This window comes from Chaetodon auriga, chromosome 21, assembly GCF_051107435.1.
Source record: "Chaetodon auriga isolate fChaAug3 chromosome 21, fChaAug3.hap1, whole genome shotgun sequence".
NCBI classification, from domain to species: Eukaryota; Metazoa; Chordata; class Actinopteri; order Chaetodontiformes; family Chaetodontidae; genus Chaetodon; species Chaetodon auriga.
In genome coordinates this window covers 8,800,185-8,825,275 of record NC_135094.1, presented here as the reverse complement: position 1 = coordinate 8,825,275, position 25,091 = coordinate 8,800,185, and the positions used below count along the sequence as shown (strand labels likewise).

Sequence of the window (25,091 nt, the reverse complement as noted above, 5' to 3'; positions counted from 1 at the left end):
CAAGTGCGCTTCTCCTACCCACTCGAGCTGCCTGCGTCCAGGGTTGTTCACATGCCCACACAATACAGATGGCATTCCCCTAACAAGGAAGGACTCTCTCTGCACGTGTCAGATAGGCATCATGTGACTGCTAGAAAGGGCAGGAAAGACCTTGTAGTGAGACAAGAAGGTGCAGAAAAGGACAGATAACCTTTGCTGTTAGTGTGAGGGCTGTAGCCTTCAGAGGAGGCTGCGGATACCGCGCTCAGGTCATCTTGACTTTTGGTTAAATGTGCATGAGGCCTTTATAGGACTGATTAGAATATTGCCGCAGTAAATCTGCACACAGATAAGCTCTTATCCTCTTGATAGTAGCGACTTTGTTCTGGCGTTATGTAACTTAACACTAACCTATCGGAGAACGACTAGTAATTACTGGCCTAAGTTACGCAATGGGTTTGTTGACAGCAAAGGTTGACGTCATCATTTCGAAGCAGAAATCCGTGCACGCTGTAGATCACATGCGAGTAGAATTTGACCCACAAGTTAACCTTGTCAGGGCCAATTAGTCAGTACAGGAAGAGTTTTTAAACCGTGAAATGTTTCCTATCTCACGGGAAGGGAAGCAAATATGTGGCCTTTACTGAAATATGGGAGATTATGAAAGAGTTTGTATCCACATACCTAGATTGTGAGCATCATCAGATACCAGATTTGTGCTTAAAGGTCGAAAAGTTACGGTAAATAAAGGAGAGTTAAGTTCTTCATTCATTCATTAAACAGTTCGCTTTGAGAGAGCTTTATTAAATCAAAGACGTGAGAGGTGCCTTTCCTGGAAGCCATCTGTATTTTCCATTTCTCTCTCTAAATTATTTTATTTATACTCACCAAATCACATTTAATCAATACAATGACTTATCAGCCCTTTAAGTGGTTTTCAATTGGAGCACTAATGACCATCGAGGGACTCCAATTTTACAATACCTCTGCTGCTTTGATGCTGCTTTACTGGCTATTTGTTGGCAAACTGAACTTCACATTTTTACATCAGCTCTATTGGATGCAGCTCGGCTGAGTACCTGCGTAACATTTAAAGACTGATACAGTCTCCTCAGCCTGAACACGCCGTCGCTTTGTCTGAATCAGAGCGCCGAATCCTGAGCTGATGTGATTCCCGACATCAGCCAGACGCCATGTCACGTCCTCTCAGTCAAGTCAGTTTGTCTTCATTTGGGCCTGCGAGGCTTCTGTCTGTCTCTGTGCGTTCCGCGGAGCTGGTTTTAAACTCTTTCTGTTCTGCAGATAATCAGTTTGACCACATAACCGTGTGACTCTCTCCTGATTTCGTATGCACTCGTGCCGCTTCTCTGCTTCTCAAATCTAAAACTAAAAGCATAACTGCAGCTGTAGAATATGTATTTTCACTCGTTTACATGTCAGTTACCGGCACCCAGAGGCGTGCCGTGCACATAAGATCACTGTGGATGTCATTTTATGTCATGATGTATGTAGTGATGTAGTAAATTTCTCTCGAAAGATAAATTTATCAGACGGGAATGGCTGTTTATTTTGTTTGGTTTTTTTTGCTAATCCATTAAATGAAATACTTGACAGATCACAGTACTTTATCACATTAATGCAAAAATCCTGCAAATCCAATATTCCCATAAATCAGACCTACTCATTGATTTGCATTCCTGCTTGAATATATTAGGGACGGCTACTCTGCGAGACGCTGTGCAGCAATATCTCTGCTGTCTCCTCTCACTAAATACCACCACATCAGCACCAGTTTGTGAAGTGTGGTATTCAGCAGTATAAGTACTATCAGCACCTATCTCTGCTCCCACTCTAATGATGTCACTGCATTCACCTTAAAGCAGATAAGGATAAGCTAAGCGGTCTCATGAATGAGCAAAGTAAACGAGTGAGCCGTGTTAACCTGTTCGCCGCTCTCGCTTTCTGTGTGTTCTTTGCATCCACGCGTCCTGTTTTTGCTTTGCTGAAGCCACCGCGGTGATATCCTTCTCTGAGTGCTGTCTTCCACTCTGTGTTTTTCAACAGTCACCAAGAGTGAAGGAGGGATCACAGAATTCAGAGGTGAGTTTCAAAAGGCTCTTTCTTTACTCTTCAGTGTACTTCATGCTTCAGAGTCAAAGACGTATACGTGTGTCAGACCCCTGAGCAATGGAGACTGTCATAGGTGGCATAAACACTGCTGTATCAGCAGAATAATGCTCAGAATTGCTTTCTTTTCGGAGAGATTGGCAGCCACCGTAGCCTCTCCTCCGTGCTTGTAAAGTGAGGGGTGAGACGAAGGGTTGTGCAATCTGCAACGTCACCACTAGATGTCTCAAAATTCAACACACTGGCCCTTTAATGCGTGTTAATTGTTCATCCTGGTTGTGCAGCAGGCGGAAATACAGATTTATTTGCATGTTAAGCCTGAGTGTCGAATAGGTATTGAAGCATGTGTGCTGTCTGTTACATCATTCAAAGATAAAATATGAAACATTTGTTAATCTTGAATACTCAAGAGCTTTTTTTTGTCCTATTTGAACAGTGACATAACAGAACGAGCAGGATTTGATGAAATTTCTCTCATCCTTCAGGTTTTCCAGACTCCCGAGCCTTTAAGTAGTCAAATCCAGCCGGTGGTTGCAGGTCAGGCAGAACTACCTCAGGCTGCAGGCCAGGTCCCCCTGCAGCCCACCCCAGTCAACACTCAATCCACTGCCCAGACTGCATCTCCTGCACCAGGAGTTCCTGCTGCTGCTGCTGCTGCTGCTGCTGCTCCCACACAGGTCAGCATTACCGAGTTTCATCCTCTGTTCTCTTTGTTGAGGCTCTAAATGCATCATCTGTTAACCATTGATTTTTTTATATTACTTTATTCTTGTCATTCTCTGTGTTTTAACAGGCGGTCTCAGGGGATGTGAAGGCTCCAATTAGTTTGGTATTAAGGTTAAGGTATGTTTCCCATGACCTCATAAAAATCAGTAAACCAGTGGGTGAATCTTCATTCTTCATATATGTGTATGCATATTCTATATATGTCTTAATCTGTTTGTTTTACTGGCCAGTGAATGACTGATCTTCACTCTTTGTCTTTCTCTCGTTTCTTCAGAAATTTAAAGAAGGAGCTAAACGACATCCGCTTTGAATTTATGCCAGGCAGAGGTGAGTGAGGTTTCTGTTTCAGGGCCGCATCGATCAGCTTGTGCTGTCGGCAGGTGGTTTAAAAAATGTCTTGAGGTCAAGACCTCGTGGCTGCACATTATGGGTAATCAGTAAGAGAATCGGTATATTTGGCACGTCGGCTTCCCACACAGACGCCTGAAGTCTGAAAAATCTGAGCCAAACCAGCTCATTTCAATATTAATGAGGACTCAGAGGCTCAGTGGTTGTTTCACCAGAACTGGAAGGGCCTGACTGTACGCCTGAATCAGCCGTGACACCACGGACATGTAGTAGTTCTGTTTGTTCTACTGCCAACAAATTAGAGATGCACGGTCTGAATGTTTCTTTCTTTTTGTCCACCTGTCACAGTTTGTCTCGTACGCTCTGACTTTTCAGACACAGCAGATGGTGTGTCCCAGGAGCTCGTGTCGGCAGGCCTGGTGGACGGGAGGGACCTAGTAATAGGTCAGTGATAAAAAAAAATGTTCCCATATTATTTCTTTCCTCAGAAGAATTTTTAACCTGAGGGTTAAAAATTCTCTGTGGATTATGTCGTGTCACATTTTTCTGCTCTTTCTGAACACACAGTTTTTGTTCACTGTCATCGGACTGAAACACTTTCTTTCTTTTCAGTCGCTGCAAATTTGCAGAAAATAGTAGATGAGCCTCTAACCAATAAAAATGTCACTTTCAAACTGGTGAGTGTTACACCTTCATCTGTATTAATGACAGTAGTTGTGTTGAAGAAATCCCTGATATGTATTTCTACTGATTTTTCTTGTGTGGAGCGAAGAGGAGAATATAATCTTCCTCAAATTCATACAGGAAACAAACAGAAATGATGTATTTCCACCGTGTTTTCTACATTTTTTCCATCATTTGAGGTTTGACTGGAGCTCTTTTAATGACGTCATGTGGTTGCGTCCTCTTCCTCTGCAATGCTTTGATGGTCACATACACCTTATCTCAGCCAAACAACTGCTAATGTTCAAATAACAGTAGTGGAAACACCAGAAATTCACATTTTCATGTGCCAATTTTAAGAAAACGTGTAAATCAGGCTATTGTACATAACGTGTCACTGCTCAAACGTCATTTTCGCTCACTGCTTTTCGTTCTTCCCCTCTTGTTTTCACAGGCTTCTGGAATTGAGGGATCTGAAATACCAGATGACGTCAAATTGATGGGCTTTGCTCAGCTCAGCATTAGTACTAGTTAAACTGTTGTTCTACCTGGGACCGTGACTTGCCTAAAAAATGTGAAAATTAAAAAAAAAAAAAAAATAGTTTAATGCATTTTTTCTTTCTATGGCCGTAAAGAAACCACTACTGCCAAAGAAAACAGTACCGTTTTGTCACCCATAGGATTATACAAGGCCGCCTGGTTGAATTGGGCGGTCGGCTGAAGTGTCCGAGCGTACAGTGTAAGAATCACTCGAAACGTTTACAGCGTACATGTAGAAGGACGCAGGTATCTACAGCAAACATTTACCATTCTGGTCTCCCGCATTCTGTTATTTCTTTCTCTCTAATATGTGATGCATTTGCACAATCTGAACTAACGCCCTTGAACCCTGATAAGTGTAACAATGCCTTATATTCATCGGAACTACTGAATGCACGTTTTTGGGGAAGTCCCCAGTTACCATATGGAGCATTACGTCGTCTGAAGTGTACAAATGTGGTCTCAGTTGCTCGTGTCGAACTTTTTACTTTAGCCTTCAGAGGAGGTAAGATGCAGCCCGTTTAGCTGGCTAGAAATGAACTTTTAGGCACGTTTCTCTAATGAACCATGAAGCATTTTCTCACCGACGAGTGAGAAAAGAAGGATGTGAACACTCCCAGCAGTACCAGTCTTCAAAGGACAAGGACAGTTTGAGTCTGTATTCTTCTTATTGCCAACAGATGCCACGAAAAGACCAAAACCACCAACATGTTAGTCCGCCTCTCAATACTTTCGGACCCCACCCTGCGTTGCCTCTGGCCCATTCATTCCTATGGGAGGCACAAATCTTCAAAAATGGGTCACAATTCATTGTTTTTTTTTTAAGGCAAAGTTATTTCCTGAAAAGTAAATAGCGCATTTGTTTGGGGACTATTTTCAGCTGCGGATCAATACACCAACAATTGGTGCTCTCGTTAGTATTTCCAGCAGCAGGGATAAATGTATCCTCGTTAGGATACGCAGACAGTACTTAGTCGGATCAGCTCGTTGTTATTTTTTTGTCTTCTCGTGGGATTTGTTGACAGTAAGAAGTTGTAGCCTTTTAAATATTGATACAGCCAGCATTAAAAGATGACTTAATGGAGCTGGTTTTAAATTATTACACATGTAGATTAGACAGTGCTTCAATATATACTAAAAGGATTGCAAGATAACACTGAGTTTGTTCTTGATTTTTACCTTTGTGCTTGTCAGAACTCAGAATCGATGTAGCATGAAAACCAGAAAACCCAGTTTTTGTAAATCTGATCATTCGTTGAAACTGCAGTGAAGTAAAAAGTTTAAGAGCAGCTGAAGCCACACGTGTCCTGTGAGCAGATGTGTCTGTCTGTTGGTATTAGTTTGTGTCTGTTTGGAATTAGTTTCTCAAATTCTAACAAAAAAAAAAGAAAAAAAAAAGACTTAAGTGCATTTTTTTTTTTGTTTATGTGGATGAAACACAAGTACTTGATTTAACCTCTAGTCTGTAAATAATGACATTTGGCTTTGATTTGTTTTTATACCGTGTGTTTCACTCTTGGCCTTTTTTCTGTCCTATGACACGATCGTGGGTTGTAGCGCTGCGTGAAGGAAGACGACGACACTGCAGCTTTCGCTTCGAACGCTCTGGTTTTGCAGGACATGCTGTCACGTGCTGTGTGTCATGTTCGACTCATTTACCTTGACTCACGGCGCTTTTCGTTTTTTGCCTTTTGAGAAGTTTGAATATCCTTTACTGTGGAGCCACAGCTGTCCTGATGCACTGCATGTCCACCTTAAATTCCCCCAAATTTCAAGCTGTGCAGCAAATTTGTCTCCAGTACTTAATAACACCAAGTGGAGGCTGTTTACAGTACTTACTTTAACCCTCATCTGACGTCAAACAGCTGTGTTATCACTTGCTAATAATTTTTAAAACGGCTAAAATGAAGATTTTACGTCCTGCAGTTTCGAAGCAGCTCAGCTATGATTGTAGACATTTTGAACGATCAGAGATGTGTTTTGGATTCGGATGAAAAGGGTCCTCATCAGTACAGATGTGACATCCTCCACCGCACTCTGGATGTTTTATAATGAATGTGCATCTCGCAGTTACTGGCGCCGGCGGCAGGTTCATTAAACACTCTGCTCTAATGTGTAGATCTGAAACGCCAGCAAGGTTTTACTGTTTAATTTGGTGATGTGATAATGTCATAACCCTCCAGATGCCATATTAAATGAAAATGAATGAATTTTTTTTTTTTGCTTGCAGATCAAATGTTAAGAGGAAATCTTTGTATTTTGACTTGTTAAATTTTACGCTCGCCTTAAATTGAAAATGACCAAGTGTTTCTTTTTCTTTTTTTCCTTTTCTTTTTTTTTTTTGACATAATGTCAAGGTTTTGATTCAGATTTTCAGTGTCTTTGAAATGTAGTTCTTGTTACACGTGAAGATACCTGAAATAAAGATAAACAGGTGTGTCGACCCAGTGTTCTCCTCAAAGGGGCGCAACAAAGTCAGCAACCCCATGTTACTCTTCAGTTTCTGAACTGCAGTATTTGGTGCCATTTACCTGGTTTAGTCTGCAGCTGACAGCAGACAAGGACAGGATAAGTGTGTATGAGCCCTGAGAGAGTGTGTGTGTGTGTATGTGTGTGTGTGTGTTGCATAGATTGAGCCCTGCTTCTCACAGAGTTGAAGCTCTGATGGCTTTGTTCTCATCCTTTCTCCAGCTGTCTCCTCTGTCCTGCTTCCATGTAGTCTAACGAAGCTGTAGCAACTGAACAGATGACTGGCAAAAAAAAAACAAACAAACAAACAAAAAAAAACCTTTTGTCCAGGCAATAACTCATCAAGGCTGTAATATATTTGAATTTTCCACCTGTTTTCAGTTCTTTCATTCTTTCATTTGCCCTTTTTTTTTTTTTTTTTTTTTTTTTTTGGATCGTTTTGGAGTTCAAAGCATGTTTCTCTTGATTATTTTTAATCAATAAAGAATGAGCATATCAGCCACCTCTTGGCACTTTCTGTTTTTTATGTACATCATTACTTGTCATTGAGAGTAAGCTGTTCCTGTAAATGGATAAATGTTTTCTATGCGGTCTGTCGTCTTCACTCGTGTTGTCTCTCTCTTCTTAAAGTTGTATTTCAAGTAGTAATCCTTACATTCGCTGTCACTGCCTTCAGCTTTATGGCCCTCACTATCTTCCAGTGTGACCACAGCTGTCCTTTGACGACGCTTTCACCCAGAGAAAGTCATTTTCTGCTTTCTAGACATTCAAACGACCCTCCAGCCATTCAGTATAGCTCTCTCATAAAGCTGGGGGACTTTCAAGACACAGAATCCTTAAAAATAGTCAAAATCAGTGAAGCAGATGGGCAGATATCCTGTTAGGCCCTCGTATGGATCAAGCTTCAAAAACCCTACAGTTCCCATGTTGCACCACATTGTTTGAGCCTCAGTGTCTTGTAAAGGTTCACAGTTCACTTATTATCATTTTACAACACAGGGTTATATAACAAAATGCTAGCTGTAGTCCTTTCATGCCACTCACAAGACCTCAACACCAGTCACGGTGCCCCTCAACACTCTGACCCACGAGTACCCAGTACTGATTACTGCATTACTGCGTACGGCACTGGGTACTGCTCATTGATTGATTGGTGTGATCTCTAGTTTTCCCTAATGCCTCAGACTGGACAGGAATGACTGAACCTGATCCGCGGCTTCAAACGAGTGTGGGCCAAGGATGTAAAGTCAGGGGACCAGTGGCTGCTTCCCTACGTCTATTTTTTTAGTATACTTTGTTGATCTTGGTACAAGAAGGAGAAAAAGCATTCGATCAAATGTTGTGGAGGACAAACATATTGATATAATCAGGTCTAAGTGCTCTCTGTGTAGGATTCCATAGGAGCCGGGGGTCTTTGGCCTCTGTGGCCATGTCACGTTACTGTGTTATTTAACTACTCGTCAAGTGTTTGCAGCTTGTTGCTGCGGTGGCCCCGAAGTGCAAAGTTTGAAATTGACAAAAAGGAAGGCAAATTCAAAGCTAACATTGAACTAACCTGTAAAAGTAGGTGCCTGAAGACTTTCTCATTCTTCATCCTGATTGGACGTGGATGTTTGTTTCTCAACTGTCTGTTCTCCTGACTTTGCTCAGGACCTCCAGATATTTATTCTCATGCATCACATTTTACTGTGTGCTCTCGACATACAGAGAAAATGAGACATGGCCACTGGTGCGCTGCTGCTGGAAAACAACTGTGCTACTGGTTTCTGTGCCGTTGCCGTTGAAAGGAAAGCGCAGACAGGATCCGTTAATTGCAGCAAAAGGATTGCCTTTTGTCTTTTCTATTTTTTGACTTTATTTAGGGAAATGTTGAGTTTTACTTTCCAGGGGCTTCTGGCTCGTCCTGTTTGTGACCAATCGGACTAACGGCTGCTAACTGTGAGACCGAGGCTGAACATCCATGCATTTGAGCGCCACTCTTTGTGTAAGTGCAGAATGTGGTTGAGAAAATTAGCCATCGTAGTGATCTAAAAGCCACAATGATGCATCGAGAAAGCCTGTCATTAAAATCGGACCTTTTGTTAAATTGCACAACATAAGAGCATCTGCAGAAAGCCATCTGACCATGTGCTGGACTTCAGCCTGAGGCATCCTGACTTGTCACTTTTTAATACTTCGTTAGTCTGTTTGTTAGCAACTTGGCAGCAGTCATAAAGGCACTGTCCATGTCAGTTTAAACATTAACTTGCAGGAGGAGAGTCAAGTTGACTGAGTGCGGCTGGATGTTGCTTAAAGCCCGACTCTTCTCTGTCCCACGCTGCACTCCGGGCACATTTGGATACCAATATGAGCAGCTTTGACCAGATCCTGAAGGAGATCGGGGAGTTTGGTTTGTTTCAGAAACGTTTAGTGGCTGCGCTATGCATCCCCAGTATCTTTACCGCTTTCGATGTCATTGGTCAAGTGTTTGTGGGTTTGAGCTTCCCACATCACTGCAACACTGATTGGATCTTAGAACTTGGGTCCAACCTGACAGCTGAGGAACGGAGAAATCTCACCCTCCCAGTGAACGAGGATGGGAAGTATGAAACTTGTAAAATGTTCACACCTGTGGATTGGGATTTGGAAACAATTAAAACCTACGGGATTAACGATACGAGCGGATGCATGAATGGATCCGACTTTGAGGCACCCAAAGGTGCCTCCAGCATTTTGACGGAGGTAAGAGATTCACTAACAGAGCAAGACACTTAAAGGTCCAGTGTGTAGGATGTAGCGACATCTAGCAGTGAGGAAGAAGACTGCAACCAGCTGAGTACAGTTCGCCTCACTGTCCCTACAGTGGCCGTAAAAAACATGGAAAGCACAAAAGGTGCTTTCTAGAGCCAGTGTTTGGTTTGTCCAATCTGGGCTACTGTAGATTCTACATGAATGAATATTTCATTTCGGACAATAGATCCTCTAAATCCCACACACTGGACACTTAACTCTTCCACTGAATGTACTTCTTATTTCTTGTGATTATTTTATTGTCGGGTTACATTTTTCAAGTGTTAAAAGGAATGTTAATATAGAGGATGTTCCATTGAATCAAGGGGTGAGGCAGCTGCTTTGTGTGTTGTATCAGTTGTTGACTTTTTGCTGCTCCTGAGCCACCATACCAGCACTCTGTGGATTCACTTGTCTGGTGTGATAAAGTATTCCAAACCACAATTAAACGTTTTAATTGTCAGTTTTTCAAATTTTCAAATAGCAGCTGAGGAAAGCAGAACTTGGTTCGATGTTGTCTTTGGTTTTCTCCTCCTTTCATCATCCTCCCTGTTGACAGTTCAACCTGGTGTGTGACAGAAGCAGTTTGATCGAAGCATCACAGTCCATCTACATGGCCGGTCTTCTGGTGGGAGCGCTGATGATGGGGCCGATGGCGGACAGGTACATGTTCACTCCCACCTTTACTCCATGTCCATGACACTCATGATTCTGCCTGCATTCATGCTCATACAGCTGCTGAAAAGATCAAACAAGCTGATCTTATATGAGGGAAAGGTTCTCATGTGTCTCACCTTTTCTCTTTGCAGGTTTGGCCGACGCTTTGTGGTCCTGCTTTCACTCCTCCTGCTGCTGGTGTTTGGCGTCAGTTCTGGTTTCTCACCCAACATCTATTTTTACATGGTTGTGAAGTTTTTGGGTGGCATCGCCGTTTCAGGCATTTTGGTTAATGTCTTTGTGATTGGTAGGGCCACATCTCATTTGTACATGTTGTTTATTGCCTCATCATTCTTTGTATATATTGTTTATTTTATATTTTTTGCTCTACTTAACTTATTCTTTAGCATTGAACTATTGTCTTTTTCCCCCGTTGCAACTACATTGACTGCAGTGTTTAAACATGAGTGAAATTCCTGGTATGTAGTGGTTGCATTGCCAATAGAATGACAGTTGACTTGCAGGGATGAACTGTGATCTACCGCAGAACATATGGTGATATAACAAATTTGATTATTTCCTGGCATGCCTGGGTCTCCTAAATTCAAACTAACACATGCACATTCAGACCTGAACTATGATCGACATTTGCAATGTGCGTGCCTTGTGTTGCATTGCAGATGTGTTGCGTTGTTGTGTGTGGCATGCACTGCGCTGATCTTACTTCTTCACCACAGAAGCGTACATACATTTAACTGAATGTTGTCAAAATTGAAATGACCAGTAATGGGAGTACTTCGTATGAAGTTTCACATGCTAACTTTAAAAAAAAAAATGTGACTGAACTGATGCTATTTCTGTCTGTATTATTGCTTTGAAGGTGGTGAGTGGAGTGATTCCTCCAAGTTTGCTCTCTGCACCATCATCTGCCACTCTTTTTACCCTATCGGACTGATGATATTGTCTGGCATTGCCTATTTGATCCGCAACTGGAGGATCTTGCAGCTGGTGCTCTTCAGCCCTCTTGTCCTTGTGCTGGGAATCTTCTACTGGTAAGCAGCCTCTCAGGCCAGACTAGAATTTAATGTTTTAGATACTAATCTCCATTATAGCTATAGAAAAAATGCAATTAAGCACACATTATAGCTGATCACGGACCTACATCTCATTAGGATTCTTCCAGAGTCAGCTCGTTGGCTCATCACCCAGGGCAGGAAGGAGGGGGCCATAAAGGAGATCCAGAGAGCAGCCAAGGTGAACGGGAGGAAGGTCCCAGAAGATCTGCTAGAAAAGGTAACCTGCATCAGAAATCAAACACAATAAAGCTCTTGACTAAATATACACCGTCTAAAAAATGACACCTACATTGTTCAGCTGGACGATGAGGCTCCATCCAAAAGAGGAAGCATATTGGACATCTTCAGGGTGTCGTATCTGAAAAAACGCGCTGTCATCATGAGCTACGTCTGGTGAGTGTCAGCCATGACCACCATGTTGAGCCGTGTCTTTGTAGCTGCGCTGAAGGCATCTCCTCCATTCTGTTAACAGGTTTGGAACAAGCCTGACGTATTACGGACTGAGCCTGAATGTTGGAAATTTCGGTCTGGATATCTACCTCACACAGTTCATCTTTGGTCTAGTTGAAATCCCTGCGCGTCTGGGCTCTTTGCCTCTCATCCAGCGCTTTGGGAGGAAAATGTGTCAAGCAGGGGTCCTGTCATTTGGAGGCTGTGCATGTCTTGCGATTCTTGCAATTCCAAAAGGTACTTAGTTTAATAACGGCAGTCTGTTGTAGGCTGACTTGAACATTTCCTTGATCCCTGAGAACTGGGACACCCACCACATTAATGAAAACATCACATTTAAGAAAATTGTTATTGGCCTTGTGAGCCTTGCTGCACCTGAAGATACATTCTATGCACACAGATTCAATGCACATCCATACACATGCACTGCATTCTGCCATGTACAGTATGTTTAATTTCTATGTGTCACAAATGTGTTATTATTTATTTGTCCTTCAGACCTTCCTGTCGTGATAACAGTCATAGCTGTAGTGGGAAAATTTGCTGCCACTTCCAGTTTCTCCATAATCTATGTTTATACTGCAGAACTGTATCCCACCACTCTAAGGTAAGGTAGGTAATGTCCCAGAGGTAAAATGATTTCACTTAATATTTGCAGAAAATACATGCAATGTGGTTGCTTATAAGTGCTTTGTCTTCACTGGCAGGCAGAATGGTGTAGGTCTAAACTCCATGTGTGCTCGCGTGGCGGGCATCCTCGCTCCACTGATCAGGCTCCTGGAAGTCTACCATCACACCATCCCGATGCTGATATATGGCATTGTCCCCATTGTCGCCTCAGGTTTCTGCTTATTCCTGCCGGAAACCCTCAATGTTAAACTCCAGGATCATGCCACGTGAGTTGATGGACGCTCTCACAACAGAGGCCTTACTTTGCTTACAGGAAACTCAAAGCATCTCTATATAAATGCCTTCTTGTTTTTAATTTCAGAAACCCTGAGAACAGGACTGATGTGACGGGATCCTGCTTGAACTCAGGAAAGAGCACAAAAATGTAATTTATATGGACATAATGGTTTTCACCATTTTTTCATATCGTTTGCTGCTCACAACTGATAACTGGTCACCGAAATGTAAAGCTTCAGCTGAATCATGTTGCACTTTTAAACAACGCTACAGATGTTATACACTGTTTGATAACTGGGATTTGTATGTACAGTATATTAAATTATATATGTGTGTATTCACTTTGCACTTACTGGTTTGTTTCTCATCATTTTAATTGTTGAATATATTATGAATATATTCCCTCTGTATGTATTTCAGTTGCTACAAGTCAAGTGTAGCTCATTATAGAAAATGGGAATAGATGCTTTGATATGTCATAGCACAGTATAACTATCTCTGTTAAGTTTGTTCATCTTTGAGCTGTGAGTTAGCAACTGGCTGGTGAACACAGAGGAACACTTAGCAGCAAAAAGACCAAGATATTTCTCTTGAGAACTGGTGGATTTATATGTATCATGCAGTACAACTCTGCATGAAGTGTGTGTAATGTTCCTGTCATGGAGTTCTGCCCCCAACATCAACGACACAAGACGGCAACATAAAAATGTTGTTGTCTTCCACCTGAACATTTCCTCGACACTCAGGTATGTTTCTGAACGGTCGTGCTCTCTTCAAAGTCTGGTCGCCCAGCTCCTCACAGCCGTGTGCGCTCTGTCCATCTGCCCCCCTTTTTGCTTCCTTCCCTCCAGTCCTGCTTCAATTAGGTGGCTTAAGCACCCACACCTGTCTGAGTGGTGAGGCCACTTCTGCCACATGCCCCCTTGTGATGCCACAACAGCTAAAGCTGATTGTTATTCTGATGATATCATGCTAACTCGGCTCGGACAGCCTTGATGACGTCTATATGGAGATTTTGCAACGCTCCGGTTTCTGTGCATCTGTGTGTACATGAAATGGTAAAAATGGAGCATTTGTGAAGTCATTTCTTTCCTTTGTGTACGGATTTATTTTGGAAAATGATGGAAAATGTTCGCTTTAGAAAACATCCATATATGTGTTGTCAACGCTTGAGGCTATAGCTTAGAAAAAGTCAGTAGCCTTAACAACAAATGATCCGTGAAGAAGGCCAAGAGCAAAGCCTCATACGTTAGTGTACTTCAGCAAAACTTTCTCATGGTGGGGTCATTTCTAAATGTAACTTCTAGCCCACAAATTAAGGAAGTTAGCTAGCCCTTGAAAGTAAGAAACTACCATATGCTGGCAGGTGTTCTTGGTAAAATAATGACACAGTCATTCAAGCTGTACCTATTATGGTCTGTTGGAGCCAGTAAGAGGACCTGTGGTTGGCAGATACATCAGCTGTAGGTATGAGATTCTTCATTTGCCATCCATCTCAAGCATGCAGAGCGTTTCTCTGAATCTAGCCGAGTAATTTACTCGCCATCAGCATGTCCCAAACCAAGTTAATGGTTGCATCCTGTTGTCATTGGCTCTGGATTTGGGTTTCTGGATTTTATTTTCTGTGAGATTTCTATCCTATAATTTGTTTTCCCTTGTTATTGCCTTTATTTTCCGTTCCTCCCACGTGAGCACGCTGTGTGACCTGTGTTGTCCTTAAAGTGGAGGAATGGTCATGATCTGTGTTGATGCATAGTTTATTAGTTTGCCTATCCCAGATTTTACAATGGGGATTGGAATGGAACAGCGACAACATTTTACTCTAATAAAAGATGAAGGTAAATGCCATAATACATAATGACCACTGTTTGTATTATTGCCCATTTTATTGTTTTGTTGACAGTTTTACAACAGCTGGAAGCTGTTTTTCCCAACTGGAAAATTAAACCAAATAAACTGTGAGTGTAATATGAAACTCTTGGACTGTCATGGATTAAAGATTAATACGCATGATCAGATATATTCACCTATAATGCTTAGAGCTGGGCTCGTTCATACCTCACACAGCACTTTGATGAGGAAGCGCGCAGCCACATATCAAAATGAGCAGCTTCGGACAGATCCTGAAGGAGATCGGGGAGTTTGGTTTATTTCAGAAACAACTAGTGGCTGCACTATGCATCCCCAATTTGTTTGCTGCTTTTGATGTGATCAGCCAGGTGTTTACAGGTTTGAACTTCCCACATCACTGCAACACAGACTGGATCTTGGCAAATGGAACCAAACTGCCGATTCAGGAACAGAGAAATCTCACCCTCCCAGTGAACAATGACGGAGAGTATGAAAGCTGTGAAATGTTCACACCTGTGGATTGGGATTTGGAAAGCATTAAAAAATATGGGATTAACAGCACAACTGGATGCGAAAATGGATGGGACTATGAGACACCCAGAGGAGGTTCCAGCATTGTGACAGAGGTAAACAAAGGGATATCTTAATTAACTTGTCTGCGGTTTGCAGACCTGTCAGGGTCCCTCAGTGCTGTGTATTGGGTTTTTAGCTTTCAGTACTGTCTTTTATTTATTTATTTGTCTTTCTCTCCTTTCGTCTTTTTTCAGTTTGATCTGGTTTGTGACGACAGTGGTTTGATTGAGGTGTCACAGTCCATCTTCATGGCAGGAGTTCTGGTTGGAGCACTATCCTATGGGGCAATTTCTGACAGGTATAAACAGGAGACCGTTCTCCTGCCTGGTTCACCAGATACCGACATTTGAACTTATCTTACGTAACATAATTACATCACATATGTAAACACACAACCAAAACCATGATCTTTTCCTGTCATTTTGGTGCCTCAACCTAAACCAAACTGTGACCCTTTCACGATGTTGACCACATATATGAAAGGCTTTCTGGCAGGCTTCTCATACAGATTGAAAAGGGTACCTTATCTATATAAGGTGCAGAGGGACATGAAAAACGTCAGTATTTAATGACCTGGGAATGAAAATGGTTTAGTAATTACCTATAATATCTCCACTCCCTCGTGAGGAGTTTCTGTGATTTTACTACAAAGTAGAGACATCATTCTATTCATCATGAGTATTGTTATTATCAATGTCTAATAATCACAATAATGTTATTGCAATGAACATGAATAAAAAAAATATAAAGATGTGAAGAATACAGAGAAGGATCTAACTCAATATTATGCCCCTTTAAAGAACTGGAAACATGCTCTTTGTCCTTTTTTTTTTGTAGGTTTGGGCGACGCTTTGCAATCCTGCTTTCTCTCTCCATCCCGCTGCTGTTCGGAGTGGGTACTGCTTTCTCGCCCAATATCTATGTTTATATAGTTCTCAAATTTTTCTCCGGGACTTCAAGTGCTGTCCTTGTCATGAACACATCTGTGATGGGTAGGTCTATTTTTTCCAGGGTTCTATTATTATTATTATTATTATTGCTGTTGCCTTATTGACTAATTTAGATTCACATTATCGTCCATTTGTATACTTAGTGATATTGCCTCACTAGAGAAAATTAAAGGCAATATAACATCATTAGAGCTATATAATTATGCGCATGAATGTGACATGGAGGGAGTCCGCCTCCCATTTTTCCCTCCAAAAACAAATGTGAATCCAGTGGCTGTCTGGAACACAGAAAAACACAATCAAAAATCTGGAAAAATTAATGTAAAGTATGCTGTTTGTTTGTAGCAGACTAACCAAAGCATGACCAAGCACTAACCAAAAAATCTTGATATGATCCCTTAAAATAAAGCAAAATGTGATGTAAAATATTATGTTTAAAAATCATGCCGGTAATACGATACAAATGAAACACTGCTGTGACCACTGAAATAAAATATGTGCAACCCATGTCTGTCATACAGCGGTGGAGTGGACTGATCCCACTAAGGCTGCGATTTGCACGATGTTCATCGTAATCTCTTTCTCTACTGGACTGATGGTGTTGTCTGGCGTTGCATATTTAATCCCCAACTGGAGGATCCTGCAGCTGGTGCTCTTCAGCCCTCTTCTCCTCGTTCTGGGACTATTCTACTGGTCAGCAGCTGTAATCTGACCATACAAGTTCATCTAGCGCTAGTTGCCAAAAACATCACAAGGTTATAAAAGTACTATGTAGATCATACTTTGTGATTTTGAACCTGTGCTCTAATAGGCTTCTCCCAGAATCAGCACGCTGGCTCGTGACCCAAGGCAAGTCGGAGGAGGCAAAAAAGCAGCTTTTGAGGGCAGCCAGGGTGAATAGAAGGACAATCACAGATGATCACCTGGACAAGGTGAGCTGCACCAGACACACTTTAACCACGTAAATATAGTAAACCCAAATATTTTCTAAAACAGTACTTTTTTTGTTTAGCTTGAGATGGAGGCCTCACCGAAAAGAAGAAACATGTTGGACATCTTCCGAATATCGTATTTGAGAAAACGCACCCTCATAATGGGCTTTGACTGGTGTGTCCTCTTTAACTGATATAATTCTACATGTCACATCAGTGATGTTCAGTAATGATGTGTAATAAGTTGGAATGCTGTCTCTCCAAACTCTGACACTAGGTTTGCAGTAAGTCTTCTATATTATGGACTGAGCCTGAATGTTGGCAGTTTTGGCCTGAACATCTACCTCACGCAGTTCATCTTTGGTCTCGTCGAAGTTCCTGCAAACTTGGGTGGTTTGGCTCTAATTCAGCGCTTTGGAAGAAAAATATGTCAAGCAAGCTTTCTGTTTGCTGGGGGTGCTGCTTGCCTTTTTGTCCTTGCTGTCCCAAATGGTACTTTCAAAACCTTGTTTCTATCGTCTGAAAGCATTCGTAGTAAAGGTGTCAGTTGTTCAGTGTTCATGTAACAGGCACAGTATCCACTTTTCAAATATGTGTTTTACCCATCAGATCTTCCAGAGGTGGGAACGACCATTGCCGTACTGGGGAAGTTTGCTGCTACTGCCGCTTTCAGCACAGCCTACGTTTATGCTGCTGAATTATACCCGACTGTTTTAAGGTAACGTCACTCTTTCTGCTGCTGTTCATGATGATGGCATAAAATCTTCTTAACACTGATCCGTTTCAGCATTCAGTTTGATGCATTTTGTGGTGATAGACTGCACTGTGTCATCATACTGCAACAAACAATGCTACATAATAAAGTCAGAATATTTACTGGTAATTACCTTAAAAATGGGGCAAACAAAAGACTGCTTCGCTTGACAGCAGCAATACTCTGTAACTACATAGTAATTACTGCTAGTATTGCGAACAACAGACCACTTTAAAGCCCATTTGCCAAGTTACTAACTACAGTGAAAACAGGGTTAGACCACCCTTAAACAATGTGAGTATACATAATTACGGTGAAAAAGGGGTGAACACTGTACACTATTTTAATAACAATAAGTACTCTGTACTTAAAAACTTTTTAAATGATAAGTTTACTTCTTACACAGCAATAAAATGATTCAATAGATATCCAGTAATGTCAAAAATATCTAAGAGCAGATTCAACACACACACCTATATGTTCTCATACACACACATATAGGTACCTTGTTTTTTTATATACTTATTAAGTATGGTATAATTAGCGTGATCTAAAGTCTAAATCTAAATTCTCGCAGGCACAGCGGTGTTGGTCTAAACTCCATGTGTGCTCGCGTGGGGGGCATCCTCGCTCCACTGATCAGGCTGCTGGAGGTCTACCACTACACCATCCCCATGCTGATATATGGCATCATCCCCATTGCTGCTGGTGGTTTCAGTTTGCTACTGCCTGAAACCCTCAATGTTGAACTTCAAGATCACACTGAGGACAAGTGAGTATAAATGCTGCATGTGGATTATTTTTATACTGATATGGACCTCTGAGTCTGAAATAAAGCTGAAGTAAATTGAATTGTTTTAAGTGTAAATAATTCTGTATTGTCATCTATTTTTGATTTCAGAGAACCACAGAGCGAATACACTGCTGAGCAAATTACTGCAGAGGAAAAACTGTAATTTGTAAGCATAATCAAAAGTTTGTAGTTTCTCTTTTTCCTTATTTATTCACGTGTATAAAAGCTGTGAAGTTTTAAGTTTACAGTTTAGGATGCAGTAATCAGGAATTAAGGGTCAAACATTATTGAAGGATTTTGTTTCATTTCATTTTAAAATGATAGTTTGTTTTATTTTTATTAGTGTTTTTATAGCTAGAAGTTTATTGGAAGTTGATTTATTCTCACAAATGGTTCTGTTCCTTAAATCACATAAGTTTGTGTTCTGTTCCCAACATACGATTGACAACATATGAACAAAATATGAAGACACTGTATTTACGCACATCTATATGAGACAGACGCAGCCGCTCAATGCAAGTCAGCACCTGGCAGACTGTCAGAAAACCAAGTCCAAAAGGGCACACCTGCATGTTTGCTGCCGTTTGTTTGAACCTGTATGTATATAAAGGGAGTATTTTGCCACTTGTACATTCTTTTGAACATGTGATTTGCATTCATTCTGTCATTTCTCTCATCTCTCTGCACTATGAAGCTCATTGTACAAACGCCACTGTGTTAAAAATGCAAGATAAATAAAGTTTAACTTTGCAGAGCTGAATTATTGTCATTATCTGGATTTAGCTCATTTTATTGTTTTGTTCAAAGTCTTAAAACTGATGAAACTTTAAAGAATAATGCTGTTGTTCCCAACAAGAAAATGAAACCAAATAAACTGTGAGTGTCATATCAAACTCTAGAGTTGCAGTTGGGTTAAAGATTAATGAGCCAGATCAGATATGTTCATAATTACCGTATGTAAGACACTTAGAGCTGGGCTCCTCCATACAGCACACTTGATTTCGATGAAGAAGCGCGCAGCCACATATCAAAATGAGCAACTTTGGGCAGGTCCTGAAGGAGATCGGGGAGTTTGGTTTATTTCAGAAATGTTTAGTGGCTGCACTATGCATCCCCAGCATGTTTGCTGCTTTTGACGTGATTAGCCAGGTGTTTGTAGGTATGACCTTCCCACATCACTGCAACACAGACTGGATCTTGGAGAATGGAACCAAACTGCCGATTCAGGAACAGAGAAATCTCACCCTCCCAGTGAACAAGGACGGAGGGTTTGAAAGCTGTGAAATGTTCACACCTGTGGATTGGGATTTGGAAAGCATTGAAGCATATGGGATTAACAGCACAACTGGATGCGAAGATGGATGGGACTATGAGGCACCCGAAGGTGCTTCCAGCATTGTGACAGAAGTAAGGAGGAAAACGCTCAGGGTCCTAACTAAGTGTAATTTTGACCTCCTGGGTCCCAGTTGATTGGGCCAATATCTGGCATTTTGAGATCACCGGCATCAGTCGTCTGCAGACACATTGAAGACAATGCACATTTTTTGAATAATACAGTAGTGTTAAATAAGTGATCATTTGGGCCACTGCATGCACTAACACTATCTGCGTCACTAAAACTTCATTCACCTGTCATTCACAAGCTCTAAATATTGGCATCGACAATTATCACACAGCCCCTCAGTTCTGTGCATTGAGCCTGTAATTCCTTGCAGAGGGCCTGCTCTCGTTCTCCCTTTGATCTGTTCCTTTCCCCTCTCTTTCTTTCACCATCCTTTTCTCTATTCAGTTTGATCTGGTTTGTGACAAGAGCGGTTTGACTGAGGCATCACAGTCCATCTACATGGCAGGTTTTTTGGTTGGAGCGCTGGTGTTTGGGGCAATTTCTGACAGGTAAGGACAAGTAACGCAGGCACTCCCACCTCCTGTCCAACGCAAGTGACAGTTGTCATTCTTGACAGAAAGGTCTCCTCAGAGACTAAATAAAAAATATTGAAGTCAAGACCTTAAAGTTTTTGATGCTTAACAAAAAGGAAGTCAGTGCGAGACTTGGCAAAAAAAAAAAAAAAAAAAATGGATATACACATGGGCAAGGAAAAATATACTGAGGGATCGATCGACCAATAATGGCGTGAAGAGCGGTTACTGGACAAAGGTCGGTCAAGACTTCCGCTTCCTTGCACCCATCATTGTTTCAAGACGGTGTGATTATCAACTTAACTTTCAAACTTTCAAAATAAAAAAGCTAAACCGTCGTTTGCCTACATGCAACCAAAGCCCGCTCAAACGTGATTGGTCAATGCTTCAATACCAAAATCTTGCATCATCAAAAGAAATGCTTTTTCTCCTCTTTAGGTTTGGCCGACGCTTTGCGGTCCTACTCGCCCTCTTCCTCCTGCTCTTGTTTGGCGTGGGTCTTGCTTTCTCACCAAACATTTACGTTTACATGATCTTAAAATTTTTCTGCGGGGCTTCGGGAGGAGTCACTATGATGAACACATCTGTGATGGGTAGGTGCACTGTTTGTTTGTGATTTAAGTCACTCAGATTGTATAAAGTGAGAAAAATAGGACTATCGGGAGACCAAAGTTACTAATTGGATCAACATCTGTCATACAGTGGTGGAGTGGACTGATTCCTCCAAGTCTGCTTTTTGTACAATGGTGATCCTGCTTTTCGTCCCCATTGGGCTGATGGTGTTACCTGGCATTGCCTATTTGATCCACAACTGGAGGATCCTGCAGCTGGTGCTCTTCAGCCCCCTTCTCCTCATTGTGGGCCTACTCTACTGGTCAGCAGCCACCACAGCCATAATGCATAGACAAATGTGACTCTCTTAAAGGATTTCCTTAGAGGTTATAAATAAAACATACTACTTCCATCAGGTTTCTCCCAGAATCAGCACGCTGGCTCCTGACCAAGGGCAGGAAGGAGGAGGCACAAAAGGAGCTTCGGAGGGCAGCCAGGATGAACAGAAGGATGGTCACAGACGATCAGCTAGACAAGGTGAGCTGCATCAAATACATTTAAGTTTCATCCACGATAAAGTAAAAGTCTCATTTACATTATTCTCTAAAAGTTTCTTTCCTACTTTTCAGCTGGAGGTGGAGGTTACCTGCAGAAAAACAAGCATGCTGGACATCTTCCGGATATCATATTTGAGAAAACGCACTCTCATAATGGGATTTAACTGGTTTGTGAACACATTTGTTAACACCTGCCATGTTTATCTATGATATGTTGTGATTACTTTAGTAATGGTAAACATGTGTACTCCTGTGTGTATCAGTACACTCTAACATCAAAGTGACACTACTCTCCTCACCAGGTTTTCAACAAGTCTTCTATATTATGGACTGAGCCTGAATGTTGGCGGTTTTGGCCTGAACATCTATCTCACACAGTTCATCTTTGGGCTTGTCGAAATTCCTGCACAGTTCAGCAGTTTTGCCGTAATTCAATTCTTTGGGAGGAGAATAAGTCAAGCAGGCTTTCTGCTCTTTGGGGGCGCTGCTTGCCTCGTGGTCCTTGCTATCCCAAAAGGTCAAGTATGTTGAACATGCCCTTAATTTCTTTTAATATTTGTTCTTGAGGTCTCAACATGTAATTGTATGTCTGATTATATACTCATCAGACCTTCCTGCGGCGGTCACAGCCATAGCCGTACTGGGGAAATATTCTGCCACATCCTCTTTCAGCACATCCTATGTTTATACTGCAGAACTATACCCCACCATTTTAAGGTAATGTCTATTTTGTACTATAGAAAACTCTGCTATTGTGGTTATTAAAGGCCAATTTTAAGGACTAACAATCAGCATGATATTCCTTTAAGTCAGTTTTCCTGTCTTGCAGGCAGAATGGTGTAGGTGTAAACTCTATGTGTGCTCGCGTGGCGGGCATCCTCGCTCCACTGATCAGGCTGCTGGAGGTCTACCACTACACCATCCCCATGCTGATATATGGCATCATCCCCATTGCTGCTGGGGGTCTCTGTTTGTTACTTCCTGAAACCCTCAACAATGAACTTCAAGATCACACCGAATTCAAGTGAGTTACTTCAACGTAATATGATTTTGAGGATGGATAGGAAAAATGAGGAAAATGCAGAGAGGTGAAAACATATAATGCTTTGTAAGTATGTGTGCAAATACAGGCATTCAATAGCATCGGTAAAAAGGTATGCATTTCAGGCGTGGTGCTCTTCCTCAGGCAGCATCAATGACTTGATGCTAAATAAGATAAATAAATGATGTAATTCCATAGATTAATCCTTCTTCTGTTTTTCATTTCAGAAAACCAGAAAATGGGCCAACAGGGAACTAAGTCCATGTCGAACAACTGCGCAACTTTTATTTGACAAAATCAGAGTTATTTTGTCCCCTTTTTTTATTTATTACCTGATATAGAGTTTTTGTCAGTTGACATGCAAGAATTAAACTGTTGGCATAGTAGAGTCACTTTACTGAAGCACAAAGCTCAAGGCTAGTCTAAGGGTTTATAAACTGCACTGTCCACGGCCTGTGTCCTGTTGGGACCTTTCTTGTATGCACACCAGGCCCCACCTTCCTGTGGCATAAAGGCATAAAATGACTCGTAATATAACTTTATAATGCTAAATAGCAATATTTATTAGTTTGTATTAACTTTTGTTTTATTGCAGTGCATCATGTAACAGGAGGGTTGTAAAAAATATTATGTAAAGCAACATTATGCACCGTGATTTACAGCCAGGACTCTGATCTGGATCATATTTTATGGAGAAAATGTTCTCTGGTTTTCCTTCTGATGTCCTCCAGCTGCTCTGTCTCGGCTCTCAGTGATTTACAGAGTTTTCTGATGGACGGATAGCTTTACTTGTTACTAAAGTAACTGCTCACTGCTGGTAATTGTCACTGCCGTTAGCTAGTTAGCTCAGTTAGCTCAGTTAGCTGTGCAGCTAGGTGAACACTTACCTTAACCTGCTCCCCGCCAGCTTTCTGCACCGGGTCCTCTCACATTTTTTGTCTTCTGGCATCCTGATAATGGAAGCTCACAACATACTCCACAATGCTGCTGGTATGTTTAATTAAGACCTGGGAAGGGTCAGCTAGAAAAGTCACATTTGCAGGGCACAAAAAACCCCCCCAAAACATATAAAGAGTCAATCAAATCACATTTTTTGTATGAATGGCAGGCAGAAATGTAACTGGTGGGAATGAAGCTCATGAGCACTCAGTTAAGACACACACTGTCAAAGACGTGTAGTGTCATTGATGTGAACTGTTCAGTACTGCACACAGTAGGAGATTAGCATTTGACCTTTATTTAAATATATTTATTTTCAGTAAATTTAAAAAAAAAAAAAAAAGGAAGAACGTCAACTTTGGGATTTTTCTGCATACTACACTTCTACCCAGAATATTTGCAACAAAAAGACCTTTATTTGATTATACACACATGTTTACTGTGATTTGTTGTAGCAGTTGCGATCTAAAAAAAGCAACAGGTAATTTAAGTAAACTTGAATAAAAAAGACATGATGGCATGTGTCAGCACCTGTCAACCTGTTATGCTGCACTTTCTTGCAATGATTAAACAATTGTTGCAGTTAAAGGAGGCCATAGGTTATGTGTCAACACACTTCATTGCAAAACAGTATTTGAACACACAGTAAGATGTGGACAGTAGACTGTTGCATGGAGCCTCAAACACGTCTTCAAGAAGATTTTTTCATGTTGTTACCGTCACCGTCACATCAGCTGAGGACAGAAACAGAACACATGGAGGGACACACATTTTTAATGGAGGGAAGCCAAGTTAATGAATTATCATGAACATGACAAAGATAATAAAGCATGCGAATACTCACATCGCCGCTGATTATTTATGCCTCAGACTCACTGGACACCATGTCAGCAGTTTTCCTGAGAAGCCATCGGTTCTTGTGTTGAGCATGTCCAAAGCCCTCATCATAGTTCCCTTTTCTTCTGAACAGTTGTTGGTAGTGAAATATACAGTAGAATTCCCCATATAATGGTGCGTAACTGTACATGCTACAAATAAGCACAGTTTGTCAGTTAGAGCTGATGTTCTTTGTGAATGTATGCAGCCAGGACCAGGCCAGGACGGAGCTACAGAAGTGAGCCTGTGGAGAGACGGCTGGAAGGGGATGCTTTAAAATGGGTAAAGAAGAAGGAGAATAAAACCTGCAGGTGGCAGTAATGCAACAATATGGATGCCAGCTGTCATAAAACTTTAAAGAAGAAGAAGAAGAAGAAGAAGAAGAAGAAGAAGAAGCAAGCTTCTTCCCTCCATTTAGGGTGATTCTGGTAAAGTTCACCAGCTGCAAAAGTGTCCTGTCTTAGCAGAAGACAGCTCACAGCTGTGCTAAGGCTTCCATGGAGGAACAACTGAGTGGAAGAAATGTCTCCTGAGATCTTCAGCTTCCCTCTGCGCTCTTAAACAAACTTGGGTAAGTTAAAACTGGCAAAGTTTCTCCTTTATCTGACACAAACATGACTTCCAGGAGAGAAAAGTTGCTCAGTT

At 41.4% G+C, this 25,091-nt stretch overlaps 4 protein-coding genes across 5 annotated transcripts in view; all 4 read left to right on the top strand.

Annotated features, from left to right (window-relative positions):
* Positions 1 to 6,826, top strand: part of oxsr1b (oxidative stress responsive kinase 1b) — a 40,673-nt gene extending 33,847 nt beyond the window's left edge. For both annotated transcript variants that reach the window (XM_076761403.1, XM_076761404.1), the window contains exons 12-18: positions 2,044 to 2,079; positions 2,592 to 2,783; positions 2,900 to 2,949; positions 3,107 to 3,159; positions 3,556 to 3,624; positions 3,793 to 3,857; positions 4,298 to 6,826. In XM_076761403.1, coding sequence (XP_076617518.1) covers positions 2,044 to 2,079; positions 2,592 to 2,783; positions 2,900 to 2,949; positions 3,107 to 3,159; positions 3,556 to 3,624; positions 3,793 to 3,857; positions 4,298 to 4,378 — 546 coding nt within the window. In that variant the 3' untranslated portion in view covers positions 4,379 to 6,826. The remainder of the gene's footprint in view (positions 1 to 2,043; positions 2,080 to 2,591; positions 2,784 to 2,899; positions 2,950 to 3,106; positions 3,160 to 3,555; positions 3,625 to 3,792; positions 3,858 to 4,297) is intronic.
* Positions 6,827 to 9,175: 2,349 nt separating this feature from the next.
* LOC143339878 (solute carrier family 22 member 13-like) lies at positions 9,176 to 12,975 on the top strand. Its single transcript, XM_076761405.1, has 10 exons — positions 9,176 to 9,573; positions 10,181 to 10,284; positions 10,431 to 10,585; positions 11,159 to 11,330; positions 11,451 to 11,571; positions 11,653 to 11,747; positions 11,827 to 12,041; positions 12,303 to 12,411; positions 12,512 to 12,700; positions 12,796 to 12,975. Exons 1-10 carry the CDS (start codon positions 9,199 to 9,201, stop codon positions 12,860 to 12,862), a joined length of 1,602 nt encoding a protein of 533 aa, XP_076617520.1. The 5' UTR covers positions 9,176 to 9,198; the 3' UTR covers positions 12,863 to 12,975.
* Positions 12,976 to 14,812: 1,837 nt separating this feature from the next.
* LOC143340173 (solute carrier family 22 member 13-like) lies at positions 14,813 to 18,732 on the top strand. Its single transcript, XM_076761828.1, has 10 exons — positions 14,813 to 15,187; positions 15,329 to 15,432; positions 15,972 to 16,126; positions 16,606 to 16,777; positions 16,896 to 17,016; positions 17,097 to 17,191; positions 17,294 to 17,508; positions 17,626 to 17,734; positions 18,348 to 18,542; positions 18,672 to 18,732. The coding sequence occupies exons 1-10, from the start codon at positions 14,813 to 14,815 to the stop codon at positions 18,724 to 18,726; spliced, it is 1,596 nt and encodes a 531-aa protein (XP_076617943.1). The 3' UTR covers positions 18,727 to 18,732.
* Positions 18,733 to 19,595: 863 nt separating this feature from the next.
* LOC143340149 (solute carrier family 22 member 13-like) lies at positions 19,596 to 22,617 on the top strand. The gene is made up of 9 exons (XM_076761788.1): positions 19,596 to 19,970; positions 20,353 to 20,456; positions 20,919 to 21,073; positions 21,183 to 21,354; positions 21,449 to 21,569; positions 21,662 to 21,756; positions 21,892 to 22,106; positions 22,198 to 22,306; positions 22,419 to 22,617. Exons 1-9 carry the CDS (start codon positions 19,596 to 19,598, stop codon positions 22,615 to 22,617), a joined length of 1,545 nt encoding a protein of 514 aa, XP_076617903.1.
* The last annotated feature ends 2,474 nt before the right edge of the window (positions 22,618 to 25,091 follow it).